This window comes from Perna viridis, chromosome 8 (assembly GCF_037379345.1).
Source record: "Perna viridis isolate PV_CMFRI_1.1 ecotype Kerala chromosome 8, ASM3737934v1, whole genome shotgun sequence".
Classification (NCBI taxonomy): domain Eukaryota; kingdom Metazoa; phylum Mollusca; class Bivalvia; order Mytilida; family Mytilidae; genus Perna; species Perna viridis.
Window position 1 is genome coordinate 1,979,995 of NC_142452.1, and position 21,624 is coordinate 2,001,618.

Here is a 21,624-nt window from a genome sequence, read left to right on the forward strand (position 1 = left end):
TGCTAGTTGTATTTATATTGTTTACATGCAAAGATTCATGGGGCCAGACCTGACATATGCCACTCCCCTAAAATCAAAAGATATCTTTTATTGGCATAACACCATTAGTTTGCTACCTCCCTATTTTGGAAACTAGAGAGACAACTTAGAGCATTAACCTGTGTAAAATGCCAAATTTTAAAGAGACAGAAAACACCCATAATATTCCCAGTTTAATAACTGAACACGTTATTGTAGAGGTGTACAAAAGTTGTAAACAAAATAAAGCAATCACTACTAATCTACTGTATTGCAAAGCATGTCTGAGAAACAGTGACAAACATGATATGACAGCATTTGAATTCTATTTCAATGTCTTTTGTACATGTGTTAATAGAAAAAAAAATAATAGTTTTTCACTTCAAAAGAAATAGAATTTAATCATCTTCATGACTGGACATATTTCATTCAATGTTTTAAACAAATGGAAACAACACTAAAATTTCCAACAAAAGGATACATGATTTATAAAGACTTCTGCAGATCTATAAAAACTTATTTTGCAAACCTGTAAAAATTTTAATACCAGCATGTCAACAAGGTTAATAAAGTTTCCTTTTATATACAAATGTAACCACACAAAATTTAACAGTCTTTTTGATTTGAAATAAAATCTTTCCAAATTCAAACTTAACAAATACTTACAAATAAATAAACAAAAAAAAATATATGTGTATCACAGCTGTTCAATGCAAACTAAGTCTTACTGGTGTAAAACTAAACATTTCTGGAACTTTATTAGCAAGTTACTCATTGAAATGATTTAAATTTCATACAAAAAATTTCTGGTAAAACATAATTTTTCATATACTGTATAAGGAAATTTTGCAATTTAGAGGTAAAAAGTTGTGCCAAAAATTTAGGAGTGTCTAATTTTGGCGGATTCTAATTGGTGCACTAAGTAATGAACCTCAGAAAATTTTTTTTTTTTATTTTCACACACCTTTTTGCCTCAAAATAACCCAATTTTACACCTGCCAAAATAACCCACCATAAAATATTTTGATGGGTTCCATATGTATGTCACAAGTATGTTTCAGTCAGACATCTTCCAAAAACTAATGTGCCTAGACTTTTTTCATTTAATATTTTCATAAATAATAATTGTGTGATTGTAAATCATTTTTGGTAACATTAATGGCAGTCTTAATTAATAAGCAATTTTTTTCATGCAACACAATTAAAATTTATGCTGCAGTTAAATAAAATCAGCAATATATGAAATAAGTGAACCTAGAAAATCCAATGAGGTTGCTCTGAACTGAAATAAACTGAAGAAGATGACCTGAGGTTCATATATCGCTGTTGAATTTTAAAAATTCTAGGTGAATTCTATTTTATGGGCCAAAAGACTTTGGTAAAGCAGTTCTTTTATTTTCATCTAGAAACTAAAAACAACAGACAGACAGACATTAGATAACTAAATGCCCCTGATCCTCTCATGAGAAAAAGTATTTGAGGGAGTAAAGATCAGAACAAAAATGTGTTTCTGAAATGATCTCTGCTCTGACATCTACAACCTTTATCACTATTTAAAGCAAAGCCAAGTAAATGATGTCTTATAAAAGCAGCAACTTCTACTGGCAAACAAAAATTATTTTCATAATTACACTAAATACATGTTATTTGTATCTTACAGTGAAACTAAAAATAAAACCAGTAAACAAAAAGCTATAAATAGCAAGAGTAAAATGAAACTAGAAAAATCTTTCAGATTACATATAAACATCTACTCCATAAACAACCTTTTTTGTTTCTACATATAAAACCATTGTCCTTTTAATACTATAAACCTCTGTTTTTTTTTTTGTTTTTTTTTCAAGAATTATCCACTGTCCCATTGTATTTTATTTAATTTTTGTAGTTTTAGTTTAGGTTATTTGGGCCTTCTTCTTAAATGTACCAGTAAAAACATATCGGATCAAAATGATGTTTTCTACAGAGATTTAAATATATTAGTCTACCGGTTTATGGCAAAATTTAACAGAAATGATCAAATTTCAAGCCTTTTTACTTCCAACAAAAACTCCAAAGTTTCATCAATCCAAGGTTCCCTCAGGAATATGGTTTGGCTTGTAATATTTTTTCTGCATCACTCAACTCCTTCATAAGTCAAAATTCCTGGAGAAAATTAAATTTAATTCTACCTAGTTGAACTGAACAAATCAAAATTCATGTAATTCTAACTAGACTAAGCTCTCTTTCTAAAACAATAACTTAAACTGGCTATTCTTGTCTACCTGATACCTTTGGCCTCTGGGGTTTTATATTCTATATTTTACAATTGAGCAAATGATTTGATCACAAAATAGGTTCCATTTACATTAGAAACCACACACATTGATATATACAATGAAGAAAGTTGCATATTCCATTTGAGACAATACTGGTTTACAAATAAATGCCATTCTAATGACTAAAGAACAAATAAGCAGTTATTGCACAGTACTACATACATACAAAATCATTGTAATTAACACCATATAATAGTAGTCATTGTATAAAGTCTTGGCATTTGACTTCTGTTCAAATCTGAGCTGTAAAATAACTCAACTGACAAAAAGCATTCTACCAAATAATAAACATTTATACCATGCCTATCAAAATTGAAAATCATTTTTTATAATGCTTCTAATATAAAAAAAGGAAAATGATAATTTCAATGAATTTTGACAACTTAACGAACATGTATAAAAACAACATCAAAAAGTGGGATGTGATCAAAGGAACTTAATCTAAGTTTGACCTGGAAATTTCTTTTGTGGGGAAACTTTATTTTTATACCAAAGCAGAAATATTAAAATTCAAGAGCACTGTATTTTCTGTTTAAATCTTCAGAGGAACATCTGACATATTGATTGACATTGACTTGTACATGTCAGTAAACTATTTCAATGCAACATACATGTATGATAGAGCATTCTAACTTTTAATTTTTGACAATTTGAAAATGTATTACCAGTCTATATATATCAGTGAATAAAATACAGATTTTGCCAATTCAATAATTTACTTAGTAGTCAAAATATCAATGGACAGAAAAAAATCATAGTAAGTTGGATTCAAGAATAAAAAATAACTACAAAGTCAATTCATTTGGGGGAAAAATAACTATGAAGTCCATTCGTTGGGGGAACAGTAACTACGAAGTCCATTCATTGGGGGAAGTATCTACAAAATCCATTCATGAAAAAAGATGAAAAAAAAAACGCCAAAAAATCTTATTCTAAACACTATAACAATAATAAGATACAAAAATATAACTTAACAATTAATCAATTACAGTACACAATCAAGTTTACTGAATAATCAATTAAGTACAAAACCATGTAAATATTAGGTAGGTCCATATGTGATACAATATCCTAAAAAAAACTTATGTATAATCTTTTATTTGCTGGAATACATTCATTATCCTTAGAAACAAAGGTATATTGTACATCCAAAAAGACAGGAAATTAAATCATTAATATTTGCAATGCACCAATTTGTATGAATACAAAATTATATGTCTTTAAACTATAACCATTAACATTTGTAAGCCAATATCTAAACAGAGTGATGAAAATTATACCATCTCCAATGAGTTCCTGTGGTGAGGAAGAACAGGATCCACAGACATGCAAATATTATCAGGTGCAATAAGACAATAAAGAGGGACATCACCAACAACACTACAGGAGAAGCTGTATGGAACAACAGATGCCTATCAGAAGACCACAAGATTTGCAGAGGAAGCTGAAATCCAAGTGTTAGGAAAAGAAGAAGAACATTACCAAGAATGAGTATCTATGTGTATTGGATGTATTTCAGCAATAAAAAGTAGGGTTTTTTTTTTCAGTTTATCACCTCATGCCTGATTTTACATGGATGTGACTTACTTAAAGGAGTCATTCTTAAAAAAGCAAATAGTTTAATCAGTAGTTTGCACCAGAGAAATATCACACTTCCAAAAAGTATCTATATAAAAGCTATAAAGGACTAATAAAATGACTAATATATAAACACTATGAAATGTTGGGATACCCACATTCTAACAATGTCATCTTATCTATTTTAGTACAATTAACACTGATGAATTCTGAAAGGAAGCAGTCAGATTTCTAATCTTGTCCCTTTTTTACAAATAGATCTGTTCAGATGTATAATTTCTGACAGAATAAAGGAAAATAAAAACAATAGCCACTGATCAAATTAATGAAGTACATATGTCCTAACATATTTGGTGTCATTCTTTTTAGGGCCAGGTTTCACAGAAAATCTCAAAACTGAGAATCACCTCATATCCTTGTTTGAGGAAAATCTTAACTACAGAATCTCATGCCAAAACTGAAATTAGTTAAGACCACAAGTTTTGTTTTTTTATAACAAAACAGAAACTCTAACAAAGAGAAGTAATGTAACTGTCATATCTCAAAAGTACAATTGACAATATTACACTAGAGTCTTCTTACAGCTAGGTCAAGATTTCTCAACTTCACATTTCAACATTTAAATCTTTATTCAATTCTTGAATTTTCTTTAAATCTTTAATACTGGTACAACCATACATGTGTAGAAGCTTTAACCTGTAATAAAAGAAAATAGTTGTAGTGCAATAAAATTTCCCTTGGAGACAAATTTTATTCAACTGATGGAGATTTTTTTTTAAAAAGTTTCGAAATTCCACACATTTAGCACACACTAATGATTCAACATAATGTACAGGTTGATGGGATAGTCTGATGATTTGGCTAAACCTTCATTTTAAATGCATACCTAAACATAATGCATGCCACAGACAGTAAATAATCAATATGTACATATGTATGTTTTAATGGTTTTAAATTATACTTGTTAAAACATCATTTGCCTAGTAACATTGATCACTCTTTTCCTCATCATTTTTCATTCATTAAATGAAATAGTTGCTTACATCTTAACACAACTAGTTTGACCTTTTGACCTTAGGCCTTTTTATAATTGCTACCAACCTTTTACAATGTTTGACTAGTTTAATAACTACAGTATCTGTAACATCAACTAGGAAGTTCAGCTTAGCAACCTCTAGTCTATGGTTACAAAAATTAGCCAGCATTGATACACTGAAATGTAAATTAGCCAGGATTAATTCATAGCAATGTACTGTGAAAGTATTCATGGGTACAAATATTTGTGGTTTAGGGAAAAAATGTTAGTTTGCATATTCTTGAATTTGTGGATTTGACAACTCTACCATATAATTGAATGGAAAATTTCTCTTTTAGGCAGTTGTTCACTACTTACCTACAATGTGTACATCCAGTTTAAGTGATCTATATTCAGTATGCTTTAGCAATTGTTTGACACTTACCTAAGATGTTTACACCCAGTTGAACGGATATCTATATTCCATAAGTTTTGGCAGTTGTTTTACACTTACCTACGATGTGTACACCCAGTTGAACGGATATCTATATTCCGTAAGTTTTGGCAGTTGTTTGACACTCACCTAAGATGTTTACACCCAGTTGAACGGATATCTATATTCCGTAAGTTTTCGCAGTTGTTTGACACTTACCTATGATGTGTACACCTAGTTGAACGGATATCTATATTCCGTAAGTTTTGGCAGTTGTTTGACACTTACCTATGATGTGTACACCCAGTTGAAAGGATATCTATATTCCGTAACTTTTGGCAGTTGTTTGACACTTATCTACGATGTGTACACCCATTTGAACGAATATCTATATTCCATAAGTTTTGGCAGTTGTTTGACACTTACCTAAGATGTGTACACCAAGTTAAACGGATATCTATATTCCGTAAATTTTGGCAGTTGTTTGACACTTACCTACGATGTGTACACACATTTGAATGGATATCTATATTCCATAAGTTTTGGCAGTTGTTTGACACTTACCTACGATGTGTACACCCAGTTGAACGGATATCTATATTCCGTAAATTTTGGCAATTGTTTGACACTTACCTACGATGTGTACACCCATTTGAACGGATATCTATATTCCGTAAATTTTGGCAGTTGTTTGACACTTACCAACGATGTGTACACCCAGTTGAACGGATACCTACATCCAATTGAACAGATATCTATATTCCATAAGTTTTGGCAGTTGTTTGACACTTACCTACGATGTGTACACCCAGTTGAACTGATATCTATATTCCGTAAGTTTTGGCAGTTATTTGACACTTACCTAAGATGTGTACACTCAGTTGAACGGATACCTACATCCAATTGAACAGATATCTATATTCCGTACGTTTTGGCAGTTGTTTGACACTTACCTACGATGTATACACCGAGTTGAACGGATACCTATAATCCGTAAGTTTTGGCAGTTGTTTGACACTTACCTACGATGTGTACACCCAGTTGAACTGATATCTATATTCCGTAAGTTTTGGCAGTTGTTTGACAAAGCTCTTATACTGTTATCAGTAATGTTTCTGCAGCCACAGACATCTATCACTCTTAAAGAAAAAGTAAATAAGTAATATCAAAATCAACATTGTTCTCATTCCTGGAATTTTTAACCATTAATACATTAATAAAGCTGGACTTCAACCCCAGCTACACATTGCAACATGTCCACCAGTTGTGTAAGTCCCTTAACTTTAATAAATTCCAATAGAAAAATCCAAAAATACAAAACTTCAGCAAAGGACCTAGGTGTTCCTGGCATGAAACCTTGTTTTTACATAAGAAAGAGGTTTTTATGGTACACTTGACAGAAAAATTAAGAACTGAAAATTGTATTGTAAGTCTTTAGTTCAAGCATGATTGAAAATCTGTCATTCTGTCTGTCTTATTGTGAGTCTGTCCATCTATCTGATAAAAATTATCATTTTTTTAAATTTAAATGAGATATCTCACCTGATATCACTGAGATATGTAGAGATCTCAAGCAAAGCCACATCACTGATATTAGGACAGTTGGCCATCACTATTGTCTTCAATCTTGGACAGTTCTTTACAACATATCTTATACAGTTATCTTTTATCTATAAAACACAAGTAAATGACTGTATATTGAAATCATCACTAACTCATGCATCATATTACACTATGTCTTATTCAGAATCTATTTTTACATTTGGAATTCCAATGTGAATAACACTTGAAAAGCTTCAACTTACTTTACAAGGTACAAAGGTATGTGACATTCAGAAACCTGAATATGATTTCTAATTGATTTTACCACACCAATTGAGAAAATGAAAATAAATATTGTCCTTGTCTAAAATACATGAAGTCTTATAATGACAAAATTCTACAATCTACAATACAACCCATTCCCATACTTAAGGATGAATGATTTACATGCTGACCTGTAATGTTCAAAATAATTGTAATTCAACACAGTTTAAATAGTTTATATACAACAGAATGTTCGGCTGGTATTTCAAAACTAATCTGAAATTTCAGGGCTTTTTAAACATTTTTTTTCAAATAAAACCATAGCCCATGAAATTGGGAATTTTCTATCGCAAACATGGTCATTTGGGAAAAAAATGTTGAGAAATAAAGGCTTGTTTCTACTATTTATTCTTTCCTTTTTCACAGAGCTATTTTTCTTTCTATTGTAATGTTATCCACTTGCTGGTCTGTAAAAATGATCTCCCTTACCATACAAATCCTCATCGCACTAACACAACTTTATCAAAACCATACTCATTTTCCATTAAGAAGATATTTTTGAACCCAAACTTTTTGAGTTCAATGGACTTTGATCCATTATTTACATACTTTTTCCAACTTTTTCAACTAATATTTACTAAGTGATATGGCTACATATTGTAAATTCATTTCAGAATCTTTTGAATATATCATCGTAAAACAATGTCATAAAACGGATAAATCAAACATCTTACTCCCATTTTTAATTACAACTCTTGGAAATTAAGATAACAAATGATTTGCTCTTTTGATCACTGATTTACTTCAGATTTTGCAGTCTAATATTTTAATAGACTACTATTTTTCATTGCTCCAACCCATTAAAATATTTGTCACTTAACTTAAGACTTTATTTCAAGTTGGGAATGGGATAGATGTTTGGCCGCAAAGCCCTGAATTTAATCTTATCTCTAGAAGCAAACATTTCTAAATTCCAAACATTCAAAAGTTGGTCTATTGTTATAATAAGCAGACAAAAACACTCACATTTTTTACTCCTCTCAAATCTAAACATTCAATCCTTCCGAGACTGGCAGACAGCTGAGATATACAGGAATCCTTCAGCTGAAAAACAAAACAAATTGAACGTTTATCTTAAATAATTATAATAGGTTAACTTTTCATATTATCCAAGGATTCATGATATAGATCTGAACAAAGTACTTATATACTGTGTCAAATATGCAAAAACTTTAACATAAACATTATTTTAACATCTAAAAAACAAAACATGGGTACAGTTAGAAAAAGGGCAACTAGATACAGTGCCATCAATAGCCCTGGCTAGTCATCAACGGGGTAACTAGACATAGTGCCATCAATAGCCCTGGCTAGTCATCAACTGGGTAACTAGACATAGTGCCATCAATAGCCCTGGCTAGTCATCATGGGGTAACTAGACATAGTGCCATCAATAGCCCTGGCTAGTCATCGACGTGGTAACTAGACATAGTGCTATCAATAGCCCTGGCTAGTCATCGACGGGGTAACTAGACAGAGTGCCATCAATAGCCCTGGCTAGTCATCAACGGGGTAACTAGACATAGTGCCATCAATAGCACTGGCTAGTCATCAACGGGGTAACTAGACATAGTGCCATCAATAGCCCTGTCTAGTCATCAACGGGGTAACTAGACATAGTGCCATCAATAGCCCTGGCTAGTCATCATGGGGTAACTATACATAGTGCCATCAATAGCCCTGGCTAGTCATCAACGGGGTAACTAGACATAGTGCCATCAATAGCCCTGGCTAGTCATCTACGGGGTAACTAGACATAGTGCCATCAATAGCACTGGCTAGTCATCGACGGGGTAACTATACATAGTGCCATCAATAGCCCTGGCTAGTCATCATGGGGTAACTATACATAGTGCCATCAATAGCCCTGGCTAGTCATCGAAGGGGCAACTAGATATAGTGCCATCAATAGCCCTGGCTAGTCATCATGGGGTAACTAGACATAGTGCCATCAATAGCCCTGGCTAGTCATCAAGGGGTAACTAGACATAGTGCCATCAACAGCCCTGGCTAGTCATCAACATGGTAACTAGACATAGTGCCATCAATAGCCCTGGCTAGTCATCAACAGGGTAACTAGAAAGAGTGCCATCAATAGCCCTGGCTAGTCATCAACGGGGTAACTATACATAGTGCCATCAATAGCCCTGGCTAGTCATCATGGGGTAACTATACATAGTGCCATCAATAGCCCTGGCTAGTCATCGACGGGGTAACTAGACATAGTGCCATCAATAGCCCTGGCTAGTCATCAACAGGGTAACTAGAAAGAGTGCCATCAATAGCCCTGGCTAGTCATCAACGGGGTAACTATACATAGTGCCATCAATAGCCCTGGCTAGTCATCATGGGGTAACTATACATAGTGCCATCAATAGCCCTGGCTAGTCATCAACAGGGTAACTAGACATAGTGCCATCAATAGCCCTGGCTAGTCATCGACGGGGTAACTAGACATAGTGCCATCAATAGCCCTGGCTAGTCATCATGGGGTAACTAGACATAGTGCCATCAATAGCCCTGGCTAGTCATCAACGGGGTAACTAGACATAGTGCCATCAATAGCCCTGGCTAGTCATCATGGGGTAACTATACATAGTGCCATCAATAGCCCTGGCTAGTCATCGACGGGGTAACTAGACATAGTGCCATCAATAGCCCTGGCTAGTCATCAACAGGGTAACTAGAAAGAGTGCCATCAATAGCCCTGGCTAGTCATCAACGGGGTAACTAGACATAGTGCCATCAATAGCCCTGGCTAGTCATCCTGGGGTAACTATACATGGTGCCATCAATAGCCCTGGCTAGTCATCAAGGGGTAACTAGACATAGTGCCATCAATAGCCCTGGCTAGTCATCATGGGGTAACTAGACATAGTGCCATCAATAGCCCTGGCTAGTCATCAAGGGGTAACTAGACATAGTGCCATCAACAGCCCTGGCTAGTCATCAACATGGTAACTAGACATAGTGCCATCAATAGCCCTGGCTAGTCATCAACAGGGTAACTAGAAAGAGTGCCATCAATAGCCCTGGCTAGTCATCGACGGGGTAACTATACATAGTGCCATCAATAGCCCTGGCTAGTCATCATGGGGTAACTATACATAGTGCCATCAATAGCCCTGGCTAGTCATCGACGGGGTAACTAGACATAGTGCCATCAATAGCCCTGGCTAGTCATCAACAGGGTAACTAGAAAGAGTGCCATCAATAGCCCTGGCTAGTCATCAACGGGGTAACTATACATAGTGCCATCAATAGCCCTGGCTAGTCATCATGGGGTAACTATACATAGTGCCATCAATAGCCCTGGCTAGTCATCAACAGGGTAACTAGACATAGTGCCATCAATAGCCCTGGCTAGTCATCGACGGGGTAACTAGACATAGTGCCATCAATAGCCCTGGCTAGTCATCATGGGGTAACTAGACATAGTGCCATCAATAGCCCTGGCTAGTCATCAACGGGGTAACTAGACATAGTGCCATCAATAGCCCTGGCTAGTCATCATGGGGTAACTATACATAGTGCCATCAATAGCCCTGGCTAGTCATCGACGGGGTAACTAGACATAGTGCCATCAATAGCCCTGGCTAGTCATCATGGGGTAACTAGACATAGTGCCATCAATAGCCCTGGCTAGTCATCAAGGGGTAACTAGACATAGTGCCATCAACAGCCCTGGCTAGTCATCAACATGGTAACTAGACATAGTGCCATCAATAGCCCTGGCTAGTCATCGAGGGGTAACTAGACATAGTGCCATCAATAGCCCTGGCTGTAGTCATGGGGCAACTAGACATAGTGCCATCAATAGCCCTGGCTAGTCATTATGGGGCAACTAGACATAGTGCCATCAATAGCCCTGGCTAGTCATCAACGGGGTAACTAGACATAGTGCCATCAATAGCCCGGGCTACTCATCATGGGGTAACTATACATAGTGCCATCAATAGCCCTGGCTAGTCATCAACGGGGTAACTAGACATAGTGCCATCAATAGCCCTGGCTAGTCATCTACCGGGTAACTAGACATAGTGCCATCAATAGCCCTGGCTAGTCATCGACGGGGTAACTAGACATAGTGCCATCAATAGCCCTGGCTAGTCATCGACGGGGTAACTAGACATAGTGCCATCAATAGCCCTGGCTAGTCATCGACTGGGTAACTATACATAGTGCCATCAATAGCCCTGGCTAGTCATCAAAGGGGCAACTAGATATAGTGCCATCAATAGCCCTGGCTAGTCATCATGGGGTAACTATACATAGTGCCATCAATAGCCCTGGCTAGTCATCATGGGGTAACTATACATAGTGCCATCAATAGCCCTGGCTAGTCATCAACAGGGTAACTAGACATAGTGCCATCAATAGCCCTGGCTAGTCATCGACGGGGTAACTAGACATAGTGCCATCAATAGCTCTGGCTAGTCATCGACGGGGCAACTAGACATAGTGCCATCAATAGCCCTGGCTAGTCATCGACTGGGTAACTAGACATAGTGCCATCAATAGCCCTGGCTAGTCATCGATGGGGTAACTAGACATAGTGCCATCAATAGCCCTCGCTAGTCATCGACTGGGTAACTAGACATAGTGCCATCAATAGCCCTGGCTAGTCATCTACGGGGTAACTAGACATAGTGCCATCAATAGCCCGAGCTACTCATCATGGGGTAACTATACATAGTGCCATCAATAGCCCTGGCTAGTCATCAAGGGGTAACTATACATAGTGCCATCAATAGCCCTGGCTAGTCAACATGGGGCAACTAGACATAGTGCCATCAATAGCCCTGGCTCTAGTCATCGACGGGGTAACTATACATAGTCCCATCAATAGCCCTGGATAGTCATCATGGGGCAACTTGACAGAGTGCCATCAATAGCCCTGGCTTGTCATCAACAGGGTAACTAGACATAGTGCCATCAATAGCCCTGGCTAGTCATCGATGGGGTAACTAGACATAGTGCCATCAATAGCCCTGGCTAGTCATTAACATACCCAGAAAATCATAATCCCTTTCAGGAAATCTGCTACTGCTATTCATGATTGAAATAATGTTTACTTGTTTGGCAGTCATGTCAAAATGAATTAATAGTTTAAGACTGCATGACTGTGTGAATGCAATATACTTATTTGGAGATAACATTTAGAAATTCTACATAATTACCTAAAGGAAATCTTAGTATTTTATGAAATGTAATTTTCTAAGTTCAAATGAAAACACTCTGGTGAAAAACTAGTTGTACTTAAAGTTTTTGTTACTATAGAAAATGCGTGATAAAGTCAAACATAAAATTACCTTTATTTCTTTTATAAGTAATTTAAGTATTCAAATGTATTTCAAAATATTGATGAACAGTAAACTAACAATAAAAATGTGAACAATTTTTAATGGAGTAAAATTTATTATAATTCATTTCAAGTTGTCATGTATGTCAGTGTTGAATGTAATTTTTAATCAAGTGATGTATCAACTGTTTGCTTTGATTAAAAAAACGTAAATATAAGCCAACCGAAAACAGACTTTAAAACAGCCAAAGTTTAATGTCAGCAGGTTGGTGCAGTATAAGTTTTACCTTGTAACACTGGCCAAGATTTAATGTCAGCAGGTTAATGCAGTGATTGGCAAGGTATCGGATTCCTTTTGGTGAAATCTTAAAACATCCAAACATCTCAAGTACCCGTAAACTGTAAAATAAACATTTCAAGTACCCGTAAACTGTAAAATAAACAAAATCTATATATTCTTCAATGAATAAAAAAAATAATTTGAAACACTTGTTATTAATAAATTATGATAAAATTTACACTTCACTTATCTTCATATTGAATGTCTACACATTACTTAGTTCATTTTACAAGTATGTACAATTAACTCAATTTGTTTATGTGAGTACTTTCTCTGATTTTGCAAGCAAAAATAGATGTTTTTAATAAATCCCTGTGTTAATGTTCCTTCATTATGGATTACATGTTAAACAAGATAGTGTCAGTCACAAAAATAAGTGTAGCTAACTGATATTGTGAAATAAGTATCTACAAAAATAAGCTGGTTTCCATATTCCTCTACAATACAAAACAGCTTCAAAAATACATGTAATTAAAATCTCAAAAGGCTCACAAAAATATTTGCTAGATCATTTAGAAATGTAGCATCCCAAAAGATTTTCTTAGAGGTACATTTTTTTTTTATGATTGAAACAAAGTTATTCTTAATCCTATAGTATGTCACTTTAAAAAAAAATAAACACAGATGAATTTGTCATTTAATGGAAAACTGATAATTAACAAGTCAGTTATCTTCCCTTTGCACTTGAATAAATGGTAAACTGATAGTTAACCTCCTAGACTTGGGAACCAATACTCATATCATGGTACTGACATTCTTCAGGAACGGCATTTTTTTCTGTCATGCTTTTCTAATTAAAAGATGTAAATGAAATATTGCTCAGTGTGATCAGATGTTAAATACTATCATGTATAAAACTATAGAGTACCTTTGACCATGCTTCTTGATAACTGTTTCTAAACCTTCATCTGAAATGTTTTGACAGCCATTTATACACAAACTCTCCAGCCTAAAAAATTAAAATTATTTTGTTAGGATCAATATTGTAGCTCAAGACATGTATTAAACATAATTATGAAAATCTGAGAATTTTGAAAAAAAAAACATAATGTTAATCTTGTTAAAATTCAGTTAAATGCATTTGAAGAATAAAGCCATCTATCATCTGTAATGATTTAACCATATCATTATACATCCTTTAGTACTACATACTTGTAGTTTTGTTTGCATCAATTTAATCTTTTAAGGATTTCATACATAATCCAAAAATAAACTGTAATCACAGATGTCTCACCTGTCCCACACATTATTATTCAACATTTGATAGTGACTACAGGGGCATATACATAAAACAGATATGGAAGTATGATGTAGTAATGCCATGTTACCATACACTTATTACCCTTGACCTACATGTAGCATACCATACACTTATTACCTTTGACCTACATGTAGCATACCATACACTTATTACCCTTGACCTAAATGTAGCATACCATACACTTATTATCTTTGAACTACATGTAGCAGGAGTAGTTCATGTTACACTGATATAATCAGATAACGTAATATTATATCATCATAACAAAACTTCAAAGTGACTGTAGGGGGCATGAATTGGATACAGAATTGTGATATGGTGAGGGTAATGCATACCTAATATGATTGACCTAGAAGTGCAAGTAGTGCATATTTAACTGACCTAATCTGTAAACTTGACAAAAATTCATAACATAGATGCTGTTGTAGACCCTGATCCTGGAAAAGCAAAAGCTAAGTCTCGCCTTCCACAACTTTTGTCCCAGGCCAGACAAAAATAAAAATAAAAAAAAAGTATATCAATAAAAAACTAGAAGCCCTGTTTATAACAGGAGCCCCCGCCTCATCTGTTAGTAGTGATTTTTTGTTTAAGTAAATCAGATGTGTCTGTAAGACACTAATGATGCCCCCACTCACTAGATTTGCCAAATTAGGAACATGTTTATTTTTGTATGAAGACATTGTTTGTAGATTCTGAAATTCTTCCAAGACTTGTGATACTCATGGTCTGTTGGTTCAGCTCAATCCTTCCAATACTTGCAAGGACAAACTGTTCAAGTACTGTAACTCGAAAAATTTGGGGATCAATTTGGGGATCAGAAATTCCTAAATATATGCATATCTACATATTGTATCCTGGCCACAAATTTCCTAAATATATGCATATCTACATATTGTATCCTGGCCACACAGTGTCATGAAATTCTGTTTGGTAGTGTCAGACTAGTTGCGATGAGAAAAAGAGGACCAATGGACGGACTGTCGCATAAAAAATGTTTATACCCCCCATAACAAATCCCTAACTTTGTTGCTTGGGATATATTTCTGACAAAAATTACAAAGTCTAACCATCATCCAGTTCCGTAATATTCCAAAATTCAACTATCTCCCAGTTCCGTAATATTTCATGAAAATCAAAATCCTATGACCTTGCACACCATCATTATGTGTAGGAACATCCTGCAAAAAATATTTTAGAGGAGGAGATAGCCATACAAGCCATATAGCCCTATTTCTGAGTAAAATGACTAAGTGTAACGATCACCAATTTCCATACTATTTCATGAAAATCAAAATCCTTTGGCCCTGCACACCTCCATCATGTGTAGAAATATCCAGTAAAATATTTTAGAGGTAGTTCAAAAACTGTATGAGGAGATAGCTGGACAAGCCATGATCAAGTATAATACGGACGGCACGACAGACAGACGGATAGATGGACGGACGGACAGGGGTAAATTAATATGCCCCCCGACAGTTTGTCACAAGGTCATAAAAATAAAAACAGATAGTATCTAATCATACTTTTTCGTTCCTCTGACTTTTAAATTTCACATTTCAAAGAATATACAAATGACAAAGTGCTGACCTTTTACAAGAACTTGAAATAGCACCAATGCCACTGTCAGTCACCATACACCAACTGGCATCAATATGTGTCAGGTTGTGACATCTGGCTGAGGCATGCAGTAATATACAGTCTCCTGTTAAAGCACCTCTACTACAGCCACAAAAATTCAATTCCTACAAAAAAAATATATTCCATCAAAATGTGTAAGAAAAAAATACGTCTAATCAAAATAACATCAGAGTTGTAAATTTAAGTCAAATCATCTAAACAAGTTAAAGCCAATGTGGACATCTTGATATTCCATAGATTACAGATCTTGTTTCTATTATTGAGAACTTTACTACAGGGAACTCTATTACATACACAAGCATATATTCATTAAAATTTCTAACCATTAAACATGTTCTGTTTTCTACATACATTGTGTTGTTTTATTCAGTTTTTCTTACTGCTATTTCACAATTTAAGACCCCTATATATTATATGTGTATAATTGTTCTAAACAGATTTTCCTTTAGTTACATAATATCTCCCCAACTGACGGAAAACACACTTTAATGGTATGAACTTAAAATAAGTGTATCACAGCATTACCAGAACGTCCCCTCAGACCTAAAAGTTAGAAGTGATATTTTAGCAGTAATACTACCTACAGGACAGCTATCTACCAGAGCATGAACTTACTCTAAATGTATCACAACATTCCCTGAAGAGCCCCTCAGGCCTTTAGCAATGATACTACCCACAGGACATGTATCTACCAGAGCATTCCCTGAAAAGCCCCTCAGACCTTTAGCAATGATACTACCTACAGGACATGTATCTACCAGAGCATGCTTACTCTAAGTGTATCACAACATTCCCTGAAGAGCCCCTCAGACCTTTAGCAATGATACTACCAACAGGACATGTATCTACCAGAGCATTCCCTAAAGAGCCCCTCAGACCTTTAGCAATGATACTACCTACAGGACATGTATCTACCAGAGCATTCCCTGAAGAGCCCCTCAGACCTTAAGCAATGATACTACCTACAGGACATGTATCTACAAGATCATGAACTTACCCTAAGTGTATCACAACATTCTCTGAAGAGCCCCTCAGAACTTTAGCAATGATACTCCCTACAGGACATGTATCTACCAAAGCATGAACTTACCCTAAGTGTATCACAACATTCCCTGAAGAGCTCTCTAAGACCTTTAGCAGTGATACTATCTCCATGACACTGTATCAGAGCCAAGCTGACTGGATGCCTGTTACCAATTTGTACTAAGGTGTCGTCATCCATGTTGTGTCGTTTCTTAATTGTGATGTACCGCCCTTCAATAATGTATTTTATATGATCAAAATCTAAATTCATATATTTTCATCTAAAATACTTAATTTGTAATGGTCAAAATAAAAAAAAATCACATGTGAATCAGAAATACATATATACAAGCTGTTTGCTTTGTACCCTTATAACTATCAATCTAATTTTAAGCAAACATGTCATAAAATCAGATTCCCACAAAAAAATTAATGATAAAAAACATTCGAACATGGTCTTCCTGACAACTTTAAATAACAGTTGTGTAAAGAAAAATTATCATCATGATTTTTTGTACTAGTATAGTCATAATTTTTTATTACATGTAAACAGACGGAACTCATTACATTGAAGATGTCAATCATATACATGTAGTGACATTAAATTATTTGGTACACCGTACAGTCAATTCTGTAAAGTTCACTTTAGCTAGCAGTACATAATTGATAAAAAAAAAAATTCATTATAAAAAGTACTAATTTTCATGGTTTTGTGGATCAGTCAAGTTATGATTTTCCATTTCCATCTGCTATTGAAAACATTGTTGATTAAATAAAATTGACAATGTTTTAACTCCACAAAACATGACAATTTTAATAATCCTAAAAAGTAAAATTCCCTTAACTTTTTCAAAACAAAAGGATAAAATCTTACAAAGTGTTTCATCGAGGGCAACTCTGTAGTATCGTTTACATGACAGGGCTACATTGATCAGTTCAGAATGGGACAGGAAGGAGAATATCTGTAACATGATCTCATCAGGTAGACACATCCAAGGAGAAAAAGTTCCATCTGCGATCCGTGGTGTCTAAAAAACATGAAAAATTCAACATAAGTATAGGTGGTGTCATTGAAATATATATGAATAATTAAGGAAAAGTGTATTTACCTTAGTATACAGAGGAAAAATTGCAACATGTGTTTCTGAAACCTGTTTTTCATGTGTTTTTCATATGTTTAGGACCACCATGAAAAACATGTTTTCAATTAAAATATAAACATATACATTAACAAATGTTTACCAAACCATTTCAATCATTAAAAATATGTTTTCATTTAAATTGGGTAAAAATATTTAGTTCATTTGTTTAAAGGTGCAAAAATAGATATATTCCCATACAAGTCCTAAACATATGTTTCCATATGTTTTGAAACATGAAAACATATGTTGCAATTTTTCCTGCGTATTACAAGATACCACTTATATATAGATGATTTTTAAAGGACTTTGTATGGGTGGACCTTTAAGGACTTTGTATGGGTGGACCTTTAAGGACTTTGTATGTTTGTATGGGTGGACCTTTAAGGACTTTGTATGGGTGGACCTTTTGATTTAAATCTTGACTGGACCTTAAACATACTGCATTCATATCCCTGCAGCACCTCTTTTATACAGTAAACTTCTCTTATTTCTTTTACATGTATGTCTAAATGATAGTTTTGAGTGAAAAAATTAAAATGTAATACTAATTTGACTTCAATGACTTGGGCCTATATACTTTACGTTGAATACAAGTGCACTTACCATTTCTTGATACATAGAGTAGGCACTTTGCAATTTTCCAACATCTGAAAATATATCAACATACAATTGTAACCAATTATTACACATGCAACAGATCCATGAATTATGTCTGTATTTATACCATGCTTCCAGCAGGAAAATTTCAACTAGCTTTCAAAATATTTAAATATTTCTTCCTTTAAGGAAACTTAGTTTCCTCTAACTTCAGATGTGTTTACCATTTTTTTTACTACTGATAAAAGCAAATGCCATTGTTATTCAATCACTTTTTTCCTGCTTCTATTTTTTTTGTTTTTGTTTTTTAAAGACAGGAAATCTATAATGCTCAATACCTTTGATAGGTTCAATATCTTCTAATGGTAACCGATGGTCAATAACATAAGGCAAGGATTTAGGACTCTGTTCAGATGTAGGTTCCTTCCTTCTTGTTAGAGAGGTTTCCTTCCTCTTTCCATGCCTGTCAGGGCTGGTTTGTGTAGCAGGTATGACTGGACTTATATTGCCACTAGATTCTACAGACCTTAAACAAATCCAAATGTCTTAAATGATTATAAAACACAGAAATTTCATAGCACTGACAAAATATAACCTTGCTGAAAAGCTTTCACTTAAAGTTTATTTAAACTAATTATGACTATGACTATATATATTATAACAACTTTTACTCATTACGAAACACAATCAAGGGTAACTTATTTATTTCTAGAACAAAAACTCAACTCTACACAAGATCTTTTATTTACTCTGGTCCAACTCTGTGGAACAACCTACCAACAATTATAAAAAATTCCAAAAACTGCCAAACTTTTAAAAAAAGATTAAGATGCTATTTACTCAGCAAACAGAGTTGATGTTTTTGTGTGAATGTATGTTAGAATGTATTTTAAAATATGTATTATTGAATTTTTGTATTTGTTTACTGCTGAGGACCTCAGGGAAAATTAGTGTATTTACTAACTGTGTTACCCTCTTGAAATAAAGTATTATTATTATTACAGCACTGTACTTCAAAGTCATAGCAATGTACCTCTCAATATATCAAGACAGAATGTAATCTAGAACAGATCAGTGATGAAATATTATTATTATAGAATACATAGATTGTCTATAATCCACATCATGTTACAGGTTTAATTTTATTTAGTCTTATCAGATATTGTTACCTTGCTGAAAAATCTGCATTGACAGGTGTGTTGATCTTTGACCCCATCTTTCTCTCAGACTCTTCAGTAGGTATAGACAAGTTATGCATACTACCAGATCTTCTGGGAACATCTACATTGTTGGCACTAGGAGCAGCTACTGACTTAGTAACTCCACTTGATGGTCTTTTACTCCCAGCACTAGATGGTCTATTTTTGCCAATAATGATACTTGACTTTGTGCTTAGTTCCCTTGGCTTATAAGAGCCCCATGCCGTACTTGATTTTGCCCATTTTCTTTGCCTTAACGGGGCATCAATTGATTCTTTTACAATACTCTTAGCATGTGATTTTCTAGTTTTTGAAGTGTTACTTGGTGGTCTTTTTGATATTTTTGGTTGATGGTCCAGGAGCTGAGCCAAGAAAGGCTTGGAATCCCCAACCTCTTCTATCTCTGGACTTTCAGGGACAATTTCTTCATAAGGAACTTCTATCTGTTTTTCTTTGTTGAAGAAATCCTGCCAGTCATCACTTTCAGCAGACATACTCAGAGGTACAAAGGGTTTCTTTTTGTGCTGTGGCATGTCTTCTTCATCACTACTATTAGCAAGGTTAAGAGAAGGGACAAGAGGATCTCGCTGGGTTGATTTTCCCTGACGACTTTCTTCCATTGTGAATATTTCAATATCAATAGGTAAGTGCTCTTTACTCAGAGGAGCTTCTCTCTTCTCGCGTTTTCTTTCATGAAGCCAAACATCCTCATTATGTAAATGATGATCCTGTTCAAATTCTACAGGACTTTGGCTTTCTACAGGATGTGGAAAGTTATTCAACAGATGTTTATCATCAAAATCATTTTTAATGTTTTCATCTTCATAATAGAAACCATCCCCATTTTCAGTGTTTTCATCTTCATAATTAAAATTTTCACCATTCTCAAAGTTCAGCTGATTTTCTGCATCACTATATTCATCTACTGAATCTTCTTCCTTAGGAGTGACATTTTCATTCCATTTCATTTGTTTTCTATCGGAATTCAAGTTTCCATTATGGTCCTCTTTTCTTGAAATTTCTTGTCGTTTTTTGTTGAAGTAGGCCTTAATGAAGCCTTTGATAACAGGATCACTAAGACTTTGACAAATTTCATCAATTTCATTTTCAGTCCTTGTAAAATCTAAGTCCTCACTTGAAGGTCGCCCACTGTCTTTCCCATCAGATTTACTGGGAGAGACCTTTATTCTTGACCTTTCACTCTCTTTTACTGCTTCCTCATTGTCTTTCTTTTTTTCCCTTTTATTTGCCTGTTCATCAAAAGTCACATTTTTATAGAGAACATAGTTCTTGCCATTACTTTCCCCAGAATTCTTTGTCCTTCCACCTTTTCGTTTGGGTTTTACCTTGACAGGGTCAACACCAATGAGAACCTCACTACATTCAGAACACCAAGTCATGTAAGGTTTATTTATTTCCCCACACTCAGGACATACAATTACATTTCTTACTTTTTCTACCTTGCTTTTGTAGGAATTTTCAGTTTCCTCTTTCCCTTTCAAATAAGAAAGGTCAATGCCTAGCTCATCCATTCTTTCAGTAATACCTCCAGCATTTAGAGTAACTCCAGTGGTTTCAGAATTAACCATTGTCTGTACATCAGTAAGACTTTCCCTTAATATTTCCATCGACCTATCATTCATGTCATTATTATGTTTACTGGAATGGTGTTCAAGAGATGTAAAATAGCGATCAATTGATTCTTTGGCAAATACTCTCTGTTTCTCTAACATCTCATTTTCTTGCTGCTGTCTTCTACAAAACAAAAATACAGAAATGTACATGGGACAAAAATATAGCATCTATAAAAAGAAAGTTTAACTGTAACTAACAAGGAAATTCAAAATATCAATTTCAACTGGACCTATTCTGCTCACATTTTGAAAAGTACATATCA

The 21,624-nt window shown here is 34.6% G+C and overlaps 1 protein-coding gene across 3 annotated transcripts in view; it reads right to left on the reverse strand.

Moving 5' to 3' along the window:
* Window positions 1-199: 199 nt before the first annotated feature.
* The window catches only part of LOC148608907 (uncharacterized), a 29,086-nt gene continuing 7,661 nt past the window's right edge, over window positions 200-21,624 (reverse strand). For 2 of the 3 annotated variants that reach the window (XM_088541979.1, XM_088541978.1), the window contains 13 exons: window positions 19,698-21,482; window positions 18,867-19,054; window positions 18,535-18,578; window positions 17,664-17,817; window positions 16,857-17,020; window positions 15,716-15,870; window positions 13,736-13,816; window positions 12,815-12,926; window positions 8,192-8,269; window positions 6,902-7,029; window positions 6,382-6,498; window positions 5,013-5,123; window positions 200-4,607 (listed from right to left, as the gene is read on the reverse strand). In XM_088541979.1, the coding sequence (XP_088398105.1) occupies window positions 4,517-4,607; window positions 5,013-5,123; window positions 6,382-6,498; window positions 6,902-7,029; window positions 8,192-8,269; window positions 12,815-12,926; window positions 13,736-13,816; window positions 15,716-15,870; window positions 16,857-17,020; window positions 17,664-17,817; window positions 18,535-18,578; window positions 18,867-19,054; window positions 19,698-21,482 (3,208 nt within the window). In that variant the 3' untranslated portion in view covers window positions 200-4,516. Of the gene's footprint in view, window positions 4,608-5,012; window positions 5,124-6,381; window positions 6,499-6,901; window positions 7,030-8,191; window positions 8,270-12,814; window positions 12,958-13,735; window positions 13,817-15,715; window positions 15,871-16,856; window positions 17,021-17,663; window positions 17,818-18,534; window positions 18,579-18,866; window positions 19,055-19,697; window positions 21,483-21,624 lie in introns of those variants that run through there. The other variant, XR_015914695.1, reaches the window with a different exon arrangement.